General features: G+C 42.5%; 1 protein-coding gene across 3 annotated transcripts; it reads right to left on the bottom strand.

Moving 5' to 3' along the window:
* Positions 1-461: 461 nt before the first annotated feature.
* On the bottom strand, positions 462-15,145 carry clint1a (clathrin interactor 1a). Of its 3 annotated transcripts, none has more exons than XM_013133443.3 (12): positions 14,973-15,145; positions 9,089-9,193; positions 8,868-8,964; positions 7,822-7,930; positions 7,059-7,229; positions 6,768-6,966; positions 5,881-6,103; positions 5,709-5,802; positions 5,496-5,561; positions 3,872-4,149; positions 3,205-3,409; positions 462-3,018 (listed from the first exon to the last, which is right to left on the bottom strand). In XM_013133443.3, the coding sequence occupies exons 1-12, from the start codon at positions 15,011-15,013 to the stop codon at positions 2,699-2,701; spliced, it is 1,908 nt and encodes a 635-aa protein (XP_012988897.2). In that variant the 5' UTR covers positions 15,014-15,145; the 3' UTR covers positions 462-2,698. The 3 variants fall into 3 exon arrangements, with proteins under 3 accessions (XP_012988897.2, XP_010862994.2, XP_012988898.2); XM_010864692.4 differs by having other exon boundaries at positions 6,768-6,963; XM_013133444.3 differs by lacking the exon at positions 5,496-5,561.
* Between the last annotated feature and the right edge of the window lie 8,389 nt (positions 15,146-23,534).

The following is a 23,534-nucleotide window of genomic DNA, read 5'->3' as shown; positions in this document are numbered from 1 at the left end:
TCTAGACAGATGGATATACTGGAACTGTAAATGAATGCATATAATATACTACTTATTGCCCAATATCTTATATGCTCACCATCCATATTAATATTGTACATTATGTCCTTGTAGTCAACCATTAGCAGCTCCAATTCATCAGTTTGAAATTCTGTTGAAATCCAACTTACCTAATAAAGGCTCAGACTCTGAAATAAACTTTACAATAAACCATCTCAACCCTTTATATTTCATGAATAATATCCAGGCATTGAGTTGTCCATTGTTTGTTCATTCAGCCAACAGTCCGGTACCTGGGTTTTATTATAGATTCTATAACCTTTCTGCCTCAAAGTCCTTCAAACGTCTGCATATTGATTCACTGGCCCGATGGATCTGTAATGGTTGTCAGCAGGCTCCAAACCGCCACTTGCCCAGCAGTGTCCTATTCATTTAATGAAATAAACACACTATTACAAAACTGTAATCAACTGTTTAATCTTGTAGATAAAAGGATCTGAATGTGAAAAAAAAAGAAAACAGAAAAACATTTTTACAATATCTGAAGGCTTCTCTCGTTGGTTATGCTTATTTTCTTGTATACATTTGCATAAACGTAGTGTTTTCTTTTCCAGTAACAATTCCACTTTACAGAAGACCTGGGAAGAATCAGAAGTAGTAGAAAAACTAAAACCAAAGAATAAAAACAATTCCTCTTAGAAAACAAAGCAAAGAGTCGATAGATTTTGATTTTGGTCATTTCAAACAGGGAATGTCTTGTTTCAGATTCGGTCTCAGAAAGAACAGAAGGCTACGGTGTGTGTGGATATATATACTTATAGCCAGGGTAGGCACAAACCCACACAGAAAATGGTGCTGACTGAATACCACCCCAGAGTACAAATGTTTGTGTAATCATTCCACTCAGTAGACTCCCTGCTAGTACGTGCCAAACCGGACAGTTCAATGAGTGGAATGTTAATATGCAACATTGTGGATTTCAGGCTACCCTGTTGGGTACAAAACTAAACACCTTCATGTCACTGAATAAGAGTGGCTCCCACCAGGATTTAGAGACCGGCATGGAAGTGGAGCTAGTGTTGCCAAACCCAAGTAAAGTTCTAAATTCTCAGGTTTTCCCCATGAGATTGCTCGGAATTTCCAACCCGGATTTCTGGGAAACCTGGGAATTTCATGAAGTCTACTCAAATGTGTCAACCTCAAAGCACAGAGACAGAAGTCCAGACAGAAGTCCAGACTCAGTATACATGGGAGAGACTCTGGCATAGTGGAGATGCTGCTGACTTCAACATGTTACACAAAGAGTCTATCCCAAATTGCACCCCATTTTCTATATAGTGCACTATGAAGTCAATTGGTTACAATACGGGATAGAGCCAGAAGAAATAGAGACCAACAAATCCTTTACAAGACCTAGACCTGGACTGTGAAAAATCTACTATAGCAACAGGGGGTTAAGACTCCATTAAGCACAGATCAAGAATCAGCTTTCCTTCTCAGAATCCTAACTATAAACATAAATGGGAAAACATGCCCAACTGACCCAAGACCAGCATCTAGGAGCAACTTCACCTTACCCCAGAGGAACAGTGGATAGATGGAGCCTTAACACGAACACATACTGCCCTGTGCTCTAGGCTCCATAATGGCAAAAGGTTCCCAGATTCTGCCCACCCACTGTAATCAACACTGTATAGTGTATGAAGTTAGAATGAAAGAAAAAGGCCTCTGTTATACAGGCACCATGTGCCATATTTAAAGAACACAACCCCACGAGAGGTTACCTATACCTACTGATTATCTTATTTGGATGCAAGGAAAGAAATTCTCATATTTCATTAAAAAAATATACGCATAAGAAAGGCCACAAATGAGATCTGCGTGGTATAATCACAACAGCTTCTTAATTTAACAGTTTGTCATTCATCTCATTCATTCAGTTATTAAATCCACCCGTCAATCAACAATTCATTGATCAATTTGTTAAGTCTACTATTGAAAAGAAACTCCATGTTGGGAGCACGGATGCTGTAATATAAACCAAGTATTATTAAAGACTGACTTCCTGACAATGTAGTTTGCCAGAGCCACATCTTGAAATACCTCAGATTTTGTCCAATCGATAACTCGTCACGGCATCACAACATCTTCATCAAGTACTCAATAACTTATTTGTCTGTCGCACCAAAGTAATATTTACAGGTGTTGGGAAGGAAGAACAAGTCTAACTTTACATTCTTGAAAAGATGTGGGGTATTTCTGGGGTGGGGTTACTTTAAAACTACAAGTCAGATACTGTGGGCATCTCATTTGATTAGTAAAGAAAAGCATAACACCTGTGACATTCTGTTGAAACAAGATTCAGGTTGCTCTCACCGTTTGTTTTTTTTTAATATACTTTCTCTGATCTAAAACCAACAGCACAGAACCATTACTGTATTTTGTGTGTCCTTGGTTCCAAGCTACAACTGATTAAAACATACATTCATGTATATTAATCTCTATACATTACTTAAAAAAGAAAAAGAAAAGAAACAAACAGCAATTGGAGGGGTGGTGGCCGGTTTTTGATATCTGACATCATTCAAGTACTCTTTGTTTGCAGCTCTTCAATCCTTCACGGACAGTCGGATGGACAGACGGAGAGAAAGAAACGGCAACAACCCTCTTCCTCTCAGTCATGTCACCTCTTCATCTTTCACTTCATGAAGTTGCCGAAATCTGCAAAGGCGTCCAATCCTTGCTTGGGCTGTTGCTGCTGTACCATGCCAGTGCCCATTGACATGACCGGCACCCCCATGCCCATAGGACCCGGTATTCCCATTCCCATGGCCATGTTAGTCGGAGGTATGGTGCCCATGTTCATACTCATTCCCATCAGCCCTTGGGTGGGGGTCATGCCCATCATAGCACCGGGGTGCATCATGGGAGTTGTAGGCAGCCTGATGGGGGCGGGGCCAAGGCCCATGCCAGCGAATCCCTGGGACAGCATGTTGACGGGCGAGAGGGGCTGGCTTCCTGGAACATAAAATTAGGAGAAGAGAGGGTCAGACAACCACACCGTGGACAAAACCCCCAAAGCTCAAACTACATTCTATGGTACCACACTGTTACTGACAGTGTGGTACCGTAGACAGCTTGACATGATTGATAACAGTGAGGTGTGACTGTATTTGACCCATTAGCCATACTCCTTCAGGCTACCTTGGAGTGTATTGAGCGTGGGCTGGGCCGGTTTGGGCGGCTGCACGCCGGGGGCCAGAAAGTCCAGACTGATGTTGACCGAGGAGTCGGACCAGGTGGAGGGGATTGCTGACCCCGAGGACACCTGGGTACCCATCATGCCTTGCTGCTGCTGCTGCTGCTGTTGCTGCTGGGGCTGCAATGGACCGCCCATCGCCTGGAAGGGCTAAGAGTGAGGCAGTGAGAGAGACCATTTAGCATGTTACTGTGGATGGCGATGTCCTAGTGACCTATAGAGTGACGTACTGAATCGAGGCAGGACTGCTGTCTCTCTCTGATGCGATCTACAGAAAAACATCTACTCACCTAACCAGAATTAGCAGGAGAGGCGTGTATTATTCTGCCAAACCAAACCTGCTTTTCTAAGTAGGTCAGGTTTTTAACATGCAAATTTAATCCATGCGAACACGACCTTGTTAGATTTAATGGTTTTCTGACTCAAACTAGTTCCCTCTCATTGTGTCCCCAGGGAAGGTGAAGCATCTGGAGCCATCAGTCTGCCTTGGCTCTGTTGACTCACACACACTGATGCAAACCCCAGACTGTACTAGCACGTCTCTCATTAACACTGGGTCACAAACAATAAGCACCATTTAAGCTGTCAATGATTTCACTGCGACATTCTCACCAGTGATCTGGACTGTGGAATGGTGGAGCCGAGACACTGTGTGCTGGTCATGTTAAAGTTGAGGCTCTGGGAGGCAGAGAGAGTCTGGGTCTGGACCGGACCCATCAGATCAAACAGGTCAGCAGAGGCAGGAGCCGGGCCAGCGGAAGGGGCGGGGCCAGCAGACAGTGACCCAAACAGGTCCGTGTTGCTGGGGGCCACGGGCTGGGCGAAGGGAACAGGGACCTGGCCGTCGGGAAAAGCATTCCAGTCCCCAAAGTCACCGTTCCCAGTGGAGGCTGAAGGGAGAGTTACAGTGGGTCAATGGCCCAGTACAACCACACCGGTTTCCCAGTGTCTTACATTGTACTGCAGCTGATGGAAGAAAAAAAGTGTGAACATGTTTGAACAGTGACATTTTCTCAAAGGTCCTGGATGAAAATACATTAGAAAAAAAATGAAATGACAGTAAAGACGTCCGTTATTACTACATTTAGAAACAAATACGTAACATGGCTGAACAAATAGAAAAACACTCATCCACCACACGTGATCATGACATCTACAAAAACAGACATTCTGTACTGTTCACCATCCTACAGGCCAAATGTACTGGATCACATTTTACACGTCATTTATGAATAGGCCCACAAGTATGAATGGTCCAGCATGGCCTCTGTGGGAAGCTGTCTCAGTCATTCATGTACTGTAGGACTGGACACCTAGTTCATGTTTTCTGCCTGATGTCCCTAATGGAGCGGTTGACACACTGCCATGTTTACATCGAAACGCTTTCTTTTCTAACAAGCCACATCTCAGGCCGGCTAACAAATGATTGACCAAAATGCTTGTTCCTTATCTGTGATCCCCATAAACGCCGTTTTATATTAACCAAACAGTTTTCATACCTACACTGAAGTATACTGTAAAGAGTAAACATTTGTCTATCCAAAAACTCAGAAAACAATGTATGTGCTTCATATCTTTTTATGGTCATTCACGGTTTTTACACCAACTAAACATCAGGGAGAGAGTGAGATGGTCTCCGTTTCATGACATGGCAATGAGAGTTTGCTTGGTTGCAAACCAGGAAGATCCTTGTGTTACACAGAGTCTAATTCCTATTTTTACAGTTTTATCTGTGTTTGCGACAAGACAACTTGCGCAAGTTTTGGATGAAGGTCTGTGAGTCACCGCTGAAAACCACCAAGACCAGAGTGTCTTCTAGACATTGTACTTACTGGTTAGTAACAGTTTGGTTAGTAACAGTTTGGTTACTAAAGACGTTTAATGACTTGTCTTTTGCAGAACCTTGTATTCTGACCAAACACTCAATTCCAAACACCCTATGCAATACAGCAATGCCTTATACAGAAAATAAAAAGAACCATTTACAATTATAAAAACCAAAACAGACTGAAGCTGTATGCACTCACGACTGTCACTCTGGATAAGAGCGTCTACTAAGTGACTTCAGTGTAAATGTTTGGGGCAGCTCTACACCCCCCCCCCCTCTCTGTCATATCTAACAGGACTTGAGATGTGTCTGCTCTTGTTATACTGAGCAGGTATCAGGCTCCATATGGCTGGACTCCTCCTCCTGCTCTCACTCTGAATATTCTAGTGCTTTCTACTGGAAACTCACCAGGTGCCGTGGAGAGGCTGACAGAGGCAGCAGGAGAGGAGAAGTCAGCAAAGCCCCCTATGAGGTCTGGAAAGATACAGACATATAATGACCGAACCGCTCACCTCCAGAGAACCCCCCCCCCCCCCACCACCACCACCACCTCCAGAGAAACCCCCGCCCTACCCTGACTTTGCATCCTAGCCAAGGCTCAGAGTGTTTGTATGTGTGTACCTATGACTGCTGCAGGCTGGCTGGTCCCAGTATCCACCATCAACAGGTCAGCCAGACCACTACTGGAGACCTTGGGTACTGCTGGGGACGGAGTCTGTAACACAAAGACATGACAAACTGCTTTACCTCATGGAACACCAGGTGGCAGCATAAGGCTAGGACACACACACACCTGCTTGGAGGTGGTGTTGGGGCTCCTGTCTCCCGTGTAGTTGGCCGCGGCTCCGAGGTCAACCTTTTTGGATGGAACCCCGCCTTTCTTCCTGGTTGCCGTGGTTTCTGTTGCCTGGACGATTTGGACACTCTTGGTCGTCACGGTTTCCTCCTCATCTTTGAACTCTGATCTCCCAGACTGGCCATTCCGTGACGGGCGTTCTCGCTCCTCCTCGTGGTCACTATGGAAACCGGGGAGAGGGACAGGGAGGTAAAAAATTGTGACAAATTTGGGGGGGGGGACTTGTGGAAATTCTTGAACTGATGTATTCTTATTCGTCCTATACATGTATGAATGAGTTACTAGTTAAAGATACAGAGAGGGGTCTGGTGTTTGAATAGGAGACATCCTTGACCAGCACTGGTGGATTAGAGGGTTACTGGTAAATCTGTAAAACCCTTTAGTGTCTCTGTTGATTATCCAGACATTGTGTCTCCTCAGGAGTTGAGAAGGATAAGGTGGGGGGACAGCCCGCCCTTTGGGTAAATGTTACACAAGACAGATGGGCAACAACTTACCACACCCCTTCTAACATTTGAAATAAATACGTATTGTTCATGTCTTACGGGAGAGACTCCTCGGATGATTATGTTTGTAAGCATTTGACGCGTCTCTCATATTTGCAGATAATAATAAAATGATTGTGCTAAGAGAATCTTGTCTCTGTTTCTTACTATTTTAAGAGTGTCGATCGTTAGAATTACCATCACAGACGACAAATGTCCATTCAGATAACATGGCTAATGCTGGCTGGCTGTCCATGCCTCTCTGGTTCTAACCCCCTCACTCACCCCCGAACTCTCCATCATCCCCATGTCCTCTCCATAATGGACAGTCGTCATTACCTGAATCTGTCCGGTGAGCTGTCTCTGCCCTGCTTCCTGAACTTGTTGATGGTGTCATCGATGGTGCTGCCGATCTTGTCGCTGATCTCCCCGAGCTTCTCACTGAAGGGGAACTGGCCTTGGTCTTTCTTCCAGTCCTCATCCCACTTCCCCCTGCTGCCTTCCATACCCGAGCCACCAGAGTCATACCGCTCACCTGCTAGGGAGAGGACAACATAGGGAGAGGATCTTGAGTGAGTGTGTGTGTGTGTGTTGTTAATGGGTGTTCATCACAGTTCTAGAATGACTTACAGTATCTGCTGAACCCGCCCCCCATGCTGTCAGAGGAGACGCCGATGTATTTGTCTTTGTTCTTCTTGGCTTTCTTCCTCTCCTCCCTCAGCCTGTCGTCATCCTGGATCAGGTCAACCATCTCCTTCACCTTCTGACGCACATTCACTCCCTGGTCCTTACCGTTGTCGTCTGTGGAGGGGAGGGGGGAGAGAGTGGGATCAAACTCTCAGGCATCTTAACAGTGCATTTACAACCTCGGCTGGGAGAAGCACCAGGGTGTGGACCACTGTGTAAAGCCACAGTGGTTGTGGTTAGGAGAGTGAAAACGGGGGACAGCAGAGAATGATGGAACTATTTGGGGTCGAAGCACCGCTAAAGGCCCCCTTCTTTACCAAGGCTACAGGATGTGGTAAAGCAGTGGAGGTTGTTGTGACTATAGAGGCCTTTTCATAGGGTTATAGTGTTCCAACAGTCTAAGCTGCTGCCTCCAGTTCATATAGACTGATGCCACATGGGTTTAAATCCAACCTACTGCTCTTTCGGCAGAAACTCCGTATACATGTACAGTATTTGGAAAATGTTGGTAACAATGGCCACAACCTGACCGAGAGTGTGTGTGTGACAAAGGTGCACTATGTTAATAACCCTGACCAGACACTGGCTTCTTCTGTTTTAGCCAACATTTCATTACCAACCCTCTCGTATGTACAGGTTTACTGAGGTTCAACAAACCCTTTACAGTGTTCAGTGTTTGGAAAACAGCCAGCCAAAGAGTACTTACCGACAAAGTGATAGCTCTCTAGAGATCGGAGGTCATAGATGTGTTCCCTGGCGCTGGTGACAACCCTCTCGGAACCGTTCCTGATGAGGTGGGCCAGCAATAGCAGAGACTGGGGGGGTGGAATAATTGGTCAGAACTTCTTTTGATGACGCCTGTAGGTCACGCCCTAAAATAGTTCACCACATTTCTGAAACGTTTCCAGTGACACGAACCAGCAACAGCTGAGACTGGAGGGTCAGACCTTCACCCTCTGGGTCTGGAGTAGATGGGCTATGAAAGGTTCACACTATACTGTGTACATTCTCCCACAGACAAGACACGTTTTCGTACAGTACTCTTCAATAGTCAGCAGCTCCAATAACAACACATCTGTTATGCATTACTAGATTTTCACAGGGGATTCCATGCTTGTGACAGGTTATGACAGTCACCAACACTTTCTGACATGACAGATACTTGAAACAGAAAATTAACATGTTACAAGCAACTGTTCACATTTTCCATCCTTGCAACTTTGCCCTAGAACCTAATGCATGCATTTTGCATACAACATAACTGGTCAAATATGTTCATAAGCAACTCTATTGGATGGGGGCCCAATGAAATCTGACTAATTGTTGTGAATTCTGTTCAAAACATTCCAAAACATTGTTCTCGGTTTTATTTTCACAGGTTTTGGATTTGTTCTTCAAATTACAGTTACTCATAAATAGTGGAAGATGAAAGTCCAAGTCAATGATTGATTTTACATCAAATCGTGTGTGTAACTCCTTTTTAATAGCAAGATTTATAGGCTGATAGGTTTGGCTTTTTAAGGGAATAATGGCTGAACAAGGATGGGGTAATGTCAATGTTACGTTAATTAGACAGTAGTTGGGAGCCTGGATTGAATGAAATGTATTTGACACTGTGGGTAAACAATGTGAAAATTGCAAGTAACCTTTAGAATATTTTTTGGAGCAACTCATAAATGGCCAATCACCTACAGTAGGCCCCCATACTCTGGATTATGTCATGCTCATGACAGGTTATAGCATGTCTCTGACCTTGTAGACCCTCCTCCAGTTCTTCTTGTTGTCCCTGAGCATCCTGGTCCACAGCATGTTCATCACCTCTGGAAACTGTTCGTACATGAATGTACATCTGAAGAGAATAGGTGGAAAGGAGGACTTAGACTACCTGGCAAAACGATGCAGATGTAAGAACTAGCTTTTTTCCTTGACTGTCACAAATGGTTGGGGTGAATGTGTGTATACAGCACACTTACCTGGAGATCTCTCCCATCTGCTGTCCCGAAGGTCCCCAGGGGTCATCGTTTGTGGCCTCCCTCACCTTGGACTCGACCTCGGAATAGTTCATCACCACATTGGTTCTGCAGGGGAAGGAAAAGGATATTTCACTACGTCTTTCAATAAAAGAACACAAGGTCAAATAGGAGACAAAGGTCTGTGCTCAATAAGTCTTCAAAATAATTAACTTTATAGGCAAGGCAAACCTAGTCATTGAATCCTCATATCGTTACCTAACGTTGTGAAACTGGTTGTTTGGATCCTAGACGTGGACTAGACAGGCGATGTTCCAAGCCATGTACACAGATGAATCTGTCTGCCCACTGAGTCATCTGAATTATCAATGCGCCTTTATTAGGCTGCTGCTGCTATTATTATTATTCCTTTTTTAAATTTCTGTTCAATACATAGAATACAACCACATATTTATTGCAATAGAATCACAGCCTACATACGTTAAGGCTGCAACACAAAAATGTTGCTTAATTTACTGCATAAACCAGGGGTGGAATACATTGAGGGGGGAAAAAAATCAGTGGTTCTTTTACAGAATGGATAGAATTTGAAAGTATGAATCTGAAAAGCCACCAAAGGCCAGCAGCTAATCCCACTAAAACTTCAGAACAAGTTTGGTAGGCTCCGTTACATTTCTCCTGGGATCTGGCTGATTTGGTTTGGTACCCTCATAACATCACCTGTCTCACCCACAGCCTGACAACAGTCCTCTGAGACAAGTCAGCCACTTCAGGTATGTGTGTGTGTTGTTGCTGTTTTGTGTGTGTGTGTGTGTGTGTGTGTGTGTGTGTTAGACAGTGAGTTTGTATGAAAATTGGCCAACGGTCAGGGAGAACCAGTTTGGTTCTTAGAAAAGGATAATCTGGGTGGAGTAAATGGGTGTGGAGATAGAAAGAAACAGCCCGCTTCTTGGTAAATGCAGGGTTGCATAAATGTCTGAACTGCAGGCTCTATGGACCATAGAAACTAGCCACAGACTGGGACTGACATGCTAATTTCACTGTCCGTCAAGTTTTCCAAGCTTCTGTGTAAACCAGCACACTAAACCTACAACAATGAAAACAACTGCAGCAGTCATAATGAATGAGTAATATAGGTCAAGGCTAGCCAGAAAGGCCTACCATTTAACAGCCAAACACAAATGTCTTGTTAGTCCTCTTACTTCAATTAGGCAATTAGGCTTAACTCTAAGTCAAACTTGTTTATTGTATGTTTAAAAGATAGCTTCCTGAAATAAATATTGGGCAAGAACCTTAACAAGGTCAACCAGGTTTGGTGACCTGAAAAATTCCCCACTAAGCAAGGGCATTGCACAATAAGTAATGCAGCGGCTGCAACAATGGACTGAAAAATTAAGCTAGACTATATAAAACCTGTACATACACAGGCAAGCACATAGGCAGAAAAGTCTACAGAAAAAGTCTCTCAGACATAAACCAACAGGTCAGAAAAGGTGGCCCTCTATGGCTAATGTTTGGATTTAGAGAGTAAATAGTGTTAGATCTAGGCCTAGGACTAAAAATTCAACTCAGGGCTAGGAAAAGGAGAGTAGGCTTGGCGTGAGGCTGACAATATTAACTTCCAACAGGGGTGGAATATAACATTAACCTCAGTAAAATAAACCCAATGTCATCATACGAGGACATCATTTCCAAAACGTACTTGCTGTATAAAGACAATGCTTAGATAGTATACTTATCAGGTCCTGATAATCCCACATTGCTAAGAGAAATTACAAATGAATACATTATCAAAGCTCAGGTCTTAGGAGGTTAAACTTGTGCAATATATTATAAATACAACCAGGAATAGAAATGTATAAATACAACCAGGAAAATAAATTATATTCCTGGTTGTATTTATAATGTATTGCACAACTATTATAGAATGCGGTTTTTAAACACTGTTTCCCTTCTATAACAAAAGCTGATACTAAGTGGGTGTAGCAGATTGAAACCAATTCAACCAATTTCAAATATTTTCTTTGGAAACATCCACATAATCCTATTCCTAGCTACACCAAAGCTGTTTCCAATGGGAGCACATGAAGCAGGGTGGGCAGGACAAGGCACAAACTATCCTACTGGCACCTACTAGCATGTATTTGCATTTTCTGTTAGGTAGAAATCCCTGAAGCCTGCTCAAGAAATAACTTGCTAGTTCTACTACCTAACATCTCTTTAACTATCCAGAATTTGCACAATAATTTAATGTGTTAACATGGCTATTCGTTTGGCATGTAAAACATGCCCATCAAGGCATTTTACAGCAATTACAAAAGGTGTTCTCGTGCACTGACCCAACTTTTATTTTAGATGTCAGAATGTCAGATGTGATAGGAGTCAGCATTTGTGGTGGGACTTATTCCAGAAAGTTGCTTTAGGTAGTCAAGTAAGAGACGCCGGTTTACAGCCTGGGCGGCTCATAGAGGCTTACTCTTCCCGTGGCATGTGAACATCATTTAATTATACGCTGCCCTGTATCAGACGCCCCAGAACAATATACTAATCCAGTTACTAATGATTCAGGGTCCCTTTTCCAAACAATGACAATTCTGATTTCATTTGAACAGAACGTAGTCCACGTGAACACATTCAATGATTCTGAAGAGAAACTGTGTAGAATGTGGGCCAAGTTTCATCTACCTTCATCATCTCAAACTTCCCACCACCGGACTTCCTCATTAGCTAGTGACAATTTTTTACAGATGTTTCAGATTTTGCACTAGATGTCTCTGAACTCACTCCCATCAAAAGTGTCTGACAGAAGACAAACACTGACACAGCCTCTGAGGTTCCTAAAAAGTAGTGGAGTTGGACCCTAAATGAGGCTATAGCAACAGGTGGTGTCCCAAATAGCACCGTATCCCATATATAATGCATTAATTTTGGCCAGGCCTCAAAGCGCACTGGTCTGAAACAACGACTGAATGTATTCTTCTGATGGACTGTTACACGGCTGCCTAGGACTAGGCCTCTTAGGATGTATCCTGTTTGTCACTACTTCTTAAAGAGCTTACAGTATTTCATCACACCAGGACATTACTCTCCCCCTGTGGCTTGTGTGCCGCTAACCAGAATGTTGTTTGCATGTTTTATAGGCTAAATATTACCATGCTGTAATGTAGGCTACATGACTATATGGGCTGTTTTTGACCATTATGTCATGATGGAAGACATCCCAAGTGGTATCATACAGAGGCAGTAAACAGTAGAACAAACAAGCCACTAGTCTACAACAGCCCCAGCTCTTATCTCTTCTCTGTAACTAGCTGTCATTATCAAACAGATCAAACTGAAGCCACAGCTTGTGTGTGTGTGTGTGTGTGTGTGTGTATAATCTGTAACAAAACAGGGCAAATACTTCCGTTTCCTTGAAAGCCTGACTGCAATGCACACACCCTCATTTCCTTCACTCAGTGACTAGTCCCAAAAACAAGCATTTAGGCCTAGTCAAGTAGCATTGTACCAGTATGTCCATGTGACCCGTTGGAGGAATCAGGAACGAGAATAACCAGTCCCTGAATTTGGGTTTAGAGGCCTAGACATTCTAAATGGACATTTCAACATCGGTGGTGGTTTTAAGGAGATCCCATATTGATTTTGGGAATAACCAAGCCTACACAGCCTTTAGAACTCTGGTCTTTGGGCCCTCTGAACCACACCTAGTAGGGCTGAAAACTGCCTGCAACCTCAAACACGATTCTGAAAATACTTTGGTGCCAATGACATGAATTGCAGTTCAATTCAGTAAGTGTGACTTTATTGTAATTCTGTGTTCCCACTGCTGGTCAGCAGTCTAATGCAGAAGTACAGGCTTTAATGAGCCATGAAAGTGCTTAAAACAAATTGATTCCCTATTTTAAAAAATATACTTCAGTTTCAGTGCAGATACAGCCAACAACTGCAAATATAACATTGCAACACTGTCTAAATGCTGTCATCCCATCAAGACGGAACCACAACAATTTCCTCTATTACTGCACCCCCGAATTGCCAACACTGAGCACACAGTCAAATACAAGAGGAAAGAAATTGAGAAGGACTACTTCCTTCACCCGTTATGTCTCAAAGCCCTACTAATACCAGCTGTTTTGCTCCTTGTCTCCATGCCATTATCTGTCTCTCCCTTTCTCTCTCCTTCAGAAGAGGTCCTTCAGTAGGGGAGACAAGCAGAGGGGACTTGACTTTTAGCAGGAATGCATTCTTGGAACAGAACCTGGGCTCCTGCTGCTGGCACTGCGTGCTAAACTTGTCCCAAATGGTACGTCACAAAAGGATACATTGGAGGGAAAAACCCTCAAACGTTTAATGTAAAAATCGCCACAGAGTATGATTTAACATTCCTGAGGAGGATGAGTTAATCAATAGGAGGTAGAGTACGAGCTGGCCAATCAGCAGACTTAATTGTTGTGACACACCATTCTAATAGAAAAAAAAGCTGCATCTTAACATAATTAAAATGAGAGGGAAGAAAAACTATTTCTATAGTATTGGAAGTAATTTTGCTAAATATTTCATAAAATGCTGAAAATGCTGGGCAGTTACTTTAATTACACAAATACACAATCCCAGAGCTCCTCAGCACACGTGTTTTTATGGGCACATGTGCCTGCATGCTGTACAGCCTCTAAGGTCAATACTCAGCAGTGAGAGACTCCAAACTACAAGTGGGGGGGAAAAAGACAGAAATATTACTGGTGTGGCACAGCTTCACACTATGAATTCCTTGCACCGTGCAACACAACTGTGCAATTCACTACTAGTCTCAAAGGGCATCATATTCCCAGTGGGTTTTGAACAAAAGCCAAGCACTAGTATTTAGGCAAGTGTGCGGTTTAGGACACAATTACATTCTTTTACATCCAAACCCGGCTGGTTATGCTCATAATGTGGTGACTAGAATATATTGAACGGTGTGCTCCATGACACTGCCTGTTGATAGTGCAATCTGTTGTTGCATTCTGCAAGTCATTGTTCACGCCTAAGATGTTACACATTTAAGTGCTCTGTTTTGATAGTGGTTGATATTTGTCTGGGCTCCAAATTGCTGCAAGTCACTATTTCGAAAATGCAAAAGTCACATATCAAACAGTAAAACTTAAGTTTGGCTAGTTGTAAAATTGATTAATTGTTGTATTTGACTAGCTAGCTACACTAAACTAGTGTAGTATAGAAGTTGGGGAGGTAATTCCGGTGTTCTCTGCTTACTTGTATACTTTATAAATCCAAAATACATAGGAGACAGTTTTGAACTCTCACGTTAGAAAAGTAAACAGCCGTTTGTTATGCTAGTAGTTTTGCTACTTTCACACCCGGAAGTATGCTTGTCAAAAGCAGTACTACAGAAGCTATGTGTTAGCTCTATTCAAGCCCTGTAACAACTCTAATAAGCTGTATTTCTGGGAAGATCTAGCCTGAAATGTGGAATTTAGCTTGCTAACTTACCCGGCTTGGGAACTAGCCAAACAATCAACTCACAAGTGTCTGGGAAGCAGCGCAAAGAACTGTCAACCATTCTAGCTAAGTTAGCTAGATATAGAAGCTAGTTAGCTAACAAATGCTAGCTAGCGTTAGCCATTTCTACTTTCTAAAACTTGGGCATAAAGTTCAGTAATTAAATTACCACCCAGCAGTTATTTTACAACAGTAAAATAAGAAATAGCAAAGTGGCAAAACATTTTTTTCAGTATCAATGTATCGTGCCCCACTTGCTACTAGCTTGCTAACTAGTTAGCTTCCTGCTGCTACGTGACGTCAAAGTTTTGGGTACGTGTCTCTTTCAAACAGGTAAACTCGATTGCCTGGAAACAACACTATTTTATTCGGATATAATGATATTACTTACGCTTTATCAACCAACTCCCGGACTTTCCACATGTTCATCATATTGGCTCTCTACAGCGGGGCTTTCCGCCTCAGTAACCCGTATACCAGGCTCTCAAAACCCGACTAAGCAAATCGCTGTCACTGAAAGCAAACCTTGAACTGTGAAAAACTCTTCACCTCTTTCAAGGCAGGGGAGCGCACGTATTGGACCAGCTTTACTACGGCAATGTCCTTGTAACGTAACTAGGAAGAAGGTGTGCGTAGGGCAACCTAGGAGATGTAGTTTTCTTTGAGATGGCAGGAAACCCATTTGAATAATTATCTTATATAACCTCAGTGGGATTTAATTAAATTAAAACTAAATGTGTACGTTTTTTATGTATCTTGTGTAGATTGTGACGTACTGACTGACTACAAATAATAATTACTAGTTGTGTCTTCTCTTGCTCAGTCGATGGAATGTGGCACTTGCAATGCTAAGGATGTGGGTTTATGCTTATGGGGGAAGAAAATGTACACTCACCTTCAGTTGTTGGGACCCATAGTAAAAATGTGGTTATACAAAATAATAAACTCAGCTAATGGGGTATTGCAATTTCCACTATGCGTAATCCATTGTTCTTTATCGATGATTCAAGGGAATCAACCAGAATTACACATCTGCGTCTACATTATTGCCAAAATCTTCAACACATTATGCCTTCCTTGCTATTTTTTTAAATTGAGATTACAGAACACATTCGAAAGGAACTTTGACCATTCTTACATACAGACTATTTATAGATCCTTGAAATTTTTCAGTTTGCACTAATTTGTTTCAGTTTTTCCTTTCAAATCACAGGTTTTCCAATTTCCAAGACTTTTATGGTCTATTTACAATATCTTTGTGGATTTTGGTGCGTGTTTGGGGTCATAAGTCCTAGTACTATGTAGAGTTCATGTTTATCTTGACCTTAACAAAGACTCAAGGACAGGAATAATTGACTGATATTGGTTAACATTTTATATTCTTAATTTGGCAGGCTTGTATGACCTTAGGGTAGAAGCTATGCAGGGTCCTGACATGTTCAGATGGAAGGCACTGGTATTGCATGCCGTGCAAAACACTTGGAGGATTGTTTAAAACACTTGGAGGAACTTAACATTCTCCAAGTGTTTTGTGACTTTCTTAAAAATGATCCATTTTTTTGTGTTGTTTTGTACATTGGAGTGACCTCTTCTGTCTGAATGTGTTACAGCAGTTCTGTGGATACATTCTGTTGTTTGCTCTCTAGTTTAGTTACTTTCACCATTGCTGGAGATTTTTCTTCAGGAACTGCAACTACCAAATGTATTTATGAAGACACTATGTATATGTGTCTTTCCAGTCTTCAACAAAGTCAAGAAGGACAAACAAACGTTTCCAGTGTTAAGGGATTTTCAAGTAGTTGAATTCTCACATTCAGTATTTTATGTTTTTTTTTTTTTGTTTGTTTGTTTAGTCTCAGATTTATGTAACGGCTTACAAATTCACACCTGATAGTGAATGCACAGTCCAATGTGCTTCCCAGTTGGAGGTTGGAGATATCACAGCCATTAATGCTAGTGATGAGATCCACAGTGCCAACATTGGTCACTGAACCGGTGGGACAAGGTATTTCACATGAGACAGCTCACATCATGTCTGAGAGGGACCCTTCATCAGCTAGATCTGCCAGATACAGTATAGTTGCAGGAGAATGTGAAAGATTAATTTTGGCTCCTGTTTCACATCTGAAAACTAGCCACTTCACAAGCCAATCTTCCCCACATAGCTATGCTCATAAACCTGCTCACGATCTCTTTCACCTGATAATGCACATAACACCTTTTCTATATCAGACATCCCCGGCAAGATAGGCAATCTAAGACATAATTCAAATATGACTTAACTCTCACTGTGAGATTCAGGTTTGGGGATAACGAACAAAGGCTACTGCTTTGTTTCAAGGCAACATTTCAATGACTGAGCTTACAACATCCCAACGGATACCAATGGGGATCAAAGTTGCAAGGATTGTTACTCCTCTGTGGGGAGACAGGTGGGTCCCACTGAAATTGGTCTGGGAGTCCTGCATGGTTGAGTCATATCTTGAGAATTGCAGAGGTTTGAAGATGTCTATCAATGGAGGAAGTACACAAGAGGAATCCCCCCCAAAAAGAAAGCAGTTCCCTTAGTCATCCTCAAGCCACATCTGAAGCCTTTGCTATAGACCATTCCACTGAAAAGAAGCTGAAACTGCTCAGGTTGAGGGCCTTGGATGTATAACTCCTGGTATGAGTCTGAAAAGTGCAAGAACCAGTGTATCAAGCTAGTAATATGCTATGTGAGGATATATTTTCACCTCACCATATTGATTGTGTGGAGGCAAAAAAAATTATCCACAGAGTCCAGTGATGGGTTAAAGAGCATGGCACCTCCCGTTCTGAAAAGTGCCTCCAAGACAATACCAAAAGCTGTGCCAGGTCCTGGGTGAAAAGGTGAAAAAATATCTTATTTGGAAATGGATGAGCAGGTGGTGAGTTTTGGACCCTGTGGGCAGCCGCAGCCTAGTGGGTGATGACAGGCAGAAAACAAGCGAGTACAACTGTTGTAATTAATTGCCTTAGTTTCTCTCCCCATATAATCATTCCAGACTGGGAATTCTGGGACTTGGGCTGAAGAAGCCAGTACGGAAGTACAACCAAATCCTTCATTCTACAAGGGTGCAGTGAAGACAGGTTCAGCGAACTGAGAAAATGACCACTCTAGTCAAATTGATCAATGTCTTTGAACACCAGAACGTCCAGAGTTTGCTGTGTTACATGGATGATCTTGGTCTTTGACATCTACAATACACAAGCATTGGAAGGCTTGGAGTTGGTCTTTTGCAGGCTTTGTGGTCACAACAAAGTTTTCCGTCAGACAATGCTTCTTTCTCAGAAAGTCTGAGTTTGTCAGACACACATTTGATGAGAATCAATAGATGCAAGTAAAGCTGTTGACATCTTGAACATTAAAAGTACTGATCAGGTGGTGCCTAATGCTTTGACGCAGAAACAAATATGTTTTTTGGGGGCATGGATTCCTAATTGTTGTTCAATGACTGACATCTTCTGCGAAGAACAAATGTAGACTGACTTGGGAGCGCTCTCTGTGCTTACTTGGAGTTGAGGTTGTCTATTGCCTTGTTTTATATTGGAATGCAATGTCTTATTATTATGATACTCATCTGGGCTATATTTGGATTATATGTATCTACCAAAAATAATAATAATAAAAAAATAATTATATATATATATATATATATGTATATATATACATATATATATATATATATACACTCATCTAAAGGATTATTAGGAACACCTGTTAAATTTCTCATTAATGCAATTATCTAATCAACCGATCACATGGCAGTTGCTTCAATGCATTTAGGGGTGTGGTCCTAGTCAATACAATCTCCTGAACTCCAAACTGAATGTCAGAATGGGAAAGAAAGGTGATTTAAGCAATTTTGAACGTGGCATGGTTGTTGGTGCCAGACGGGCCGGTCTGAGTATTTCACAATCTGCTCAGTTACTGGGATTTTCACGCACAATTTCTAGGGTTTACAAAGAATGGTGTGAAAAGGGAAAAACATCCAGTATGCGGCAGTCCTGTGGGCGAAAATGCCTTGTTGATGCTGGAGGTCAGAGGAGAATGGGCCGACTGATTCAAGCTGATAGAAGAGCAACTTTGACTGAAATAACCACTCGTTACAACCGAGGTATGCAGCAAAGCATTTGTGAAGCCACAACACGCACAACCTTGAGGCGGATTGGCTACAACAGCAGAAGACCCCATCGGGTACCACTCATCTCCACTACAAATAGGGAAAAAAGGCTACAATTTGCACAAGCTCACCAAAATTGGACAGCTGAAGACTGGAAGAATGTTGCCTGGTCTGATGAGTCTCGATTTCTGTTGAGACATTCAGATGGTAGAGTCAGAATTTGGCGTAAACAGAATAAGAACATGGATCCATCATGCCTTGTTACCACTGTGCAGGCTGGTGGTGGTGGTGTAATGGTGTGGGGAATGTTTTCTCTGCACTTTAGGCCCCTTAGTGCCAATTGGGCATAGTTTAAATGCCACGGCCTACCTAAGCATTGTTTCTGACCATGTCCATCCCTTTATGACCACCATGTACCCATCCTCTGATGGCTACTTCCAGCAGGATAATGCTCCATGTCACAAAGCTCGAGTCATTTCAAATTGGTTTCTTGAACATGACAATGAGTTCACTGTACTGAAATGGCCCCCACAGTCACCAGATCTCAACCCAATAGAGCATCTTTGGGATGTGGTGGAACGGGAGCTTCGTGCCCTGGATGTGCATCCCACAAATCTCCATCAACTGCAAGATGCTATCCTATCAATATGGGCCAACATTTCTAAAGAATGCTTTCAGCACCTTGTTGAATCAATGCCACGTAGAATTAAAGCAGGACTGAAGGCGAAAGGGGGTCAAACACAGTATTAGTATGGTGTTCCTAACAATTGTGGTCACAACAAAGTTTTCCGTCAGACAATGCTTCTTTCTCAGAAAGTCTGAGTTTGTCAGACACACATTTGATGAGAATCAATAGATGCAAGTAAAGCTGTTGACATCTTGAACATTAAAAGTACTGATCAGGTGGTGCCTAATGCTTTGACGCAGAAACAAATATGTTTTTTGGGGGCATGGATTCCTAATTGTTGTTCAATGACTGACATCTTCTGCGAAGAACAAATGTAGACTGACTTGGGAGCGCTCTCTGTGCTTACTTGGAGTTGAGGTTGTCTATTGCCTTGTTTTATATTGGAATGCAATGTCTTATTATTATGATACTCATCTGGGCTATATTTGGATTATATGTATCTACCAAAAATAATAATAATAAAAAAATAATTATATATATATATATATATATGTATATATATACATATATATATATATATATACACTCATCTAAAGGATTATTAGGAACACCTGTTAAATTTCTCATTAATGCAATTATCTAATCAACCGATCACATGGCAGTTGCTTCAATGCATTTAGGGGTGTGGTCCTAGTCAATACAATCTCCTGAACTCCAAACTGAATGTCAGAATGGGAAAGAAAGGTGATTTAAGCAATTTTGAACGTGGCATGGTTGTTGGTGCCAGACGGGCCGGTCTGAGTATTTCACAATCTGCTCAGTTACTGGGATTTTCACGCACAATTTCTAGGGTTTACAAAGAATGGTGTGAAAAGGGAAAAACATCCAGTATGCGGCAGTCCTGTGGGCGAAAATGCCTTGTTGATGCTGGAGGTCAGAGGAGAATGGGCCGACTGATTCAAGCTGATAGAAGAGCAACTTTGACTGAAATAACCACTCGTTACAACCGAGGTATGCAGCAAAGCATTTGTGAAGCCACAACACGCACAACCTTGAGGCGGATTGGCTACAACAGCAGAAGACCCCATCGGGTACCACTCATCTCCACTACAAATAGGGAAAAAAGGCTACAATTTGCACAAGCTCACCAAAATTGGACAGCTGAAGACTGGAAGAATGTTGCCTGGTCTGATGAGTCTCGATTTCTGTTGAGACATTCAGATGGTAGAGTCAGAATTTGGCGTAAACAGAATAAGAACATGGATCCATCATGCCTTGTTACCACTGTGCAGGCTGGTGGTGGTGGTGTAATGGTGTGGGGAATGTTTTCTCTGCACTTTAGGCCCCTTAGTGCCAATTGGGCATAGTTTAAATGCCACGGCCTACCTAAGCATTGTTTCTGACCATGTCCATCCCTTTATGACCACCATGTACCCATCCTCTGATGGCTACTTCCAGCAGGATAATGCTCCATGTCACAAAGCTCGAGTCATTTCAAATTGGTTTCTTGAACATGACAATGAGTTCACTGTACTGAAATGGCCCCCACAGTCACCAGATCTCAACCCAATAGAGCATCTTTGGGATGTGGTGGAACGGGAGCTTCGTGCCCTGGATGTGCATCCCACAAATCTCCATCAACTGCAAGATGCTATCCTATCAATATGGGCCAACATTTCTAAAGAATGCTTTCAGCACCTTGTTGAATCAATGCCACGTAGAATTAAAGCAGGACTGAAGGCGAAAGGGGGTCAAACACAGTATTAGTATGGTGTTCCTAACAATTGTGGTCACAACAAAGTTTTCCGTCAGACAATGCTTCTTTCTCAGAAAGTCTGAGTTTGTCAGACACACATTTGATGAGAATCAATAGATGCAAGTAAAGCTGTTGACATCTTGAACATTAAAAGTACTGATCAGGTGGTGCCTAATGCTTTGACGCAGAAACAAATATGTTTTTTGGGGGCATGGATTCCTAATTGTTGTTCAATGACTGACATCTTCTGCGAAGAACAAATGTAGACTGACTTGGGAGCGCTCTCTGTGCTTACTTGGAGTTGAGGTTGTCTATTGCCTTGTTTTATATTGGAATGCAATGTCTTATTATTATGATACTCATCTGGGCTATATTTGGATTATATGTATCTACCAAAAATAATAATAATAAAAAAATAATTATATATATATATATATATATGTATATATATACATATATATATATATATATACACTCATCTAAAGGATTATTAGGAACACCTGTTAAATTTCTCATTAATGCAATTATCTAATCAACCGATCACATGGCAGTTGCTTCAATGCATTTAGGGGTGTGGTCCTAGTCAATACAATCTCCTGAACTCCAAACTGAATGTCAGAATGGGAAAGAAAGGTGATTTAAGCAATTTTGAACGTGGCATGGTTGTTGGTGCCAGACGGGCCGGTCTGAGTATTTCACAATCTGCTCAGTTACTGGGATTTTCACGCACAATTTCTAGGGTTTACAAAGAATGGTGTGAAAAGGGAAAAACATCCAGTATGCGGCAGTCCTGTGGGCGAAAATGCCTTGTTGATGCTGGAGGTCAGAGGAGAATGGGCCGACTGATTCAAGCTGATAGAAGAGCAACTTTGACTGAAATAACCACTCGTTACAACCGAGGTATGCAGCAAAGCATTTGTGAAGCCACAACACGCACAACCTTGAGGCGGATTGGCTACAACAGCAGAAGACCCCATCGGGTACCACTCATCTCCACTACAAATAGGGAAAAAAGGCTACAATTTGCACAAGCTCACCAAAATTGGACAGCTGAAGACTGGAAGAATGTTGCCTGGTCTGATGAGTCTCGATTTCTGTTGAGACATTCAGATGGTAGAGTCAGAATTTGGCGTAAACAGAATAAGAACATGGATCCATCATGCCTTGTTACCACTGTGCAGGCTGGTGGTGGTGGTGTAATGGTGTGGGGAATGTTTTCTCTGCACTTTAGGCCCCTTAGTGCCAATTGGGCATAGTTTAAATGCCACGGCCTACCTAAGCATTGTTTCTGACCATGTCCATCCCTTTATGACCACCATGTACCCATCCTCTGATGGCTACTTCCAGCAGGATAATGCTCCATGTCACAAAGCTCGAGTCATTTCAAATTGGTTTCTTGAACATGACAATGAGTTCACTGTACTGAAATGGCCCCCACAGTCACCAGATCTCAACCCAATAGAGCATCTTTGGGATGTGGTGGAACGGGAGCTTCGTGCCCTGGATGTGCATCCCACAAATCTCCATCAACTGCAAGATGCTATCCTATCAATATGGGCCAACATTTCTAAAGAATGCTTTCAGCACCTTGTTGAATCAATGCCACGTAGAATTAAAGCAGGACTGAAGGCGAAAGGGGGTCAAACACAGTATTAGTATGGTGTTCCTAACAATCATTTAGGTGAGTGTATATATATCTCATCTCTCATCTTCATCCGCTTATCCGGTATCAGGTCACGGGGGCAGCAGCTCCAGCAGCGGACCCCAAACTTCCCTTTCCTGAGCCACTTTTGCCAGCTCTGACTGGGGGATCCCGAGGCGTTCACAGGCCAGTGTCGAAATATAATCTCTCCACCTAGTCCTGGGCCTACCCCGAGGTCTCCTCCCAGCTGGACGTGCCTGGAACACCTCCCTAGGGAGACGTCCTGGGGGCATCCTTACCAAATGCCCGAACCACCTCAACTGGCCCCTTTTGACGCAAAGGAGGAGCGGCTCTACTCTATACTATATATATATATAACCAAAAATATGTGGACACTCGACCATCACACCTATATTAACTTCTTGGACATCCCATTCCAAAACCATGGCCATTAATATGGAGCTGACCCCCCTTTGCAGAATTAACTGCTGTCACTCTTCTGGGAAGGCTTTCCGCAGGATTTTGGAGTGACTCTTTGGGAATATGTACCCATTCAGCCAAGGCCTCTTCAGTATGACCCATTGAACTGCCAATGTTTGTCTATGGAGATTTCATGGCTCTATGCTGGATTTTCTGCACCTGTGAGCAATGAGTGTGGCTGAAACACCTGAACTAAATAATTAGTAGACTTTTGTTCGTATAGTGTATATTTGCGTTTTCAACAAAATTATCATTACTGCAATGTGTCCGGATTCAGAATCGATGTTATCCATCCATCCATC

This window comes from Esox lucius, chromosome 4 (genome assembly GCF_011004845.1).
Source record: "Esox lucius isolate fEsoLuc1 chromosome 4, fEsoLuc1.pri, whole genome shotgun sequence".
In the NCBI taxonomy this organism is placed as follows: domain Eukaryota; kingdom Metazoa; phylum Chordata; class Actinopteri; order Esociformes; family Esocidae; genus Esox; species Esox lucius.
The sequence above is the reverse complement of the archived record's forward strand: the minus strand, read 5'-3'. Positions and strand labels throughout refer to the sequence as shown.

Coding starts and splice junctions, on each gene's coding strand:
- clint1a (XM_013133443.3), bottom strand. CDS start 15,013: ATGATGAACATGTGGAAAGTCCGGGAGTTGGTTGATAAAGC. Junction 8,965..9,088: donor CAGATGGGAGAGATCTCCAG/GTAAGTGTGCTG, acceptor TATTCTCTTCAG/ATGTACATTCATGTACGAAC. Junction 7,931..8,867: donor ACTGGAGGAGGGTCTACAAG/GTCAGAGACATG, acceptor CCACCCCCCCAG/TCTCTGCTATTGCTGGCCCA.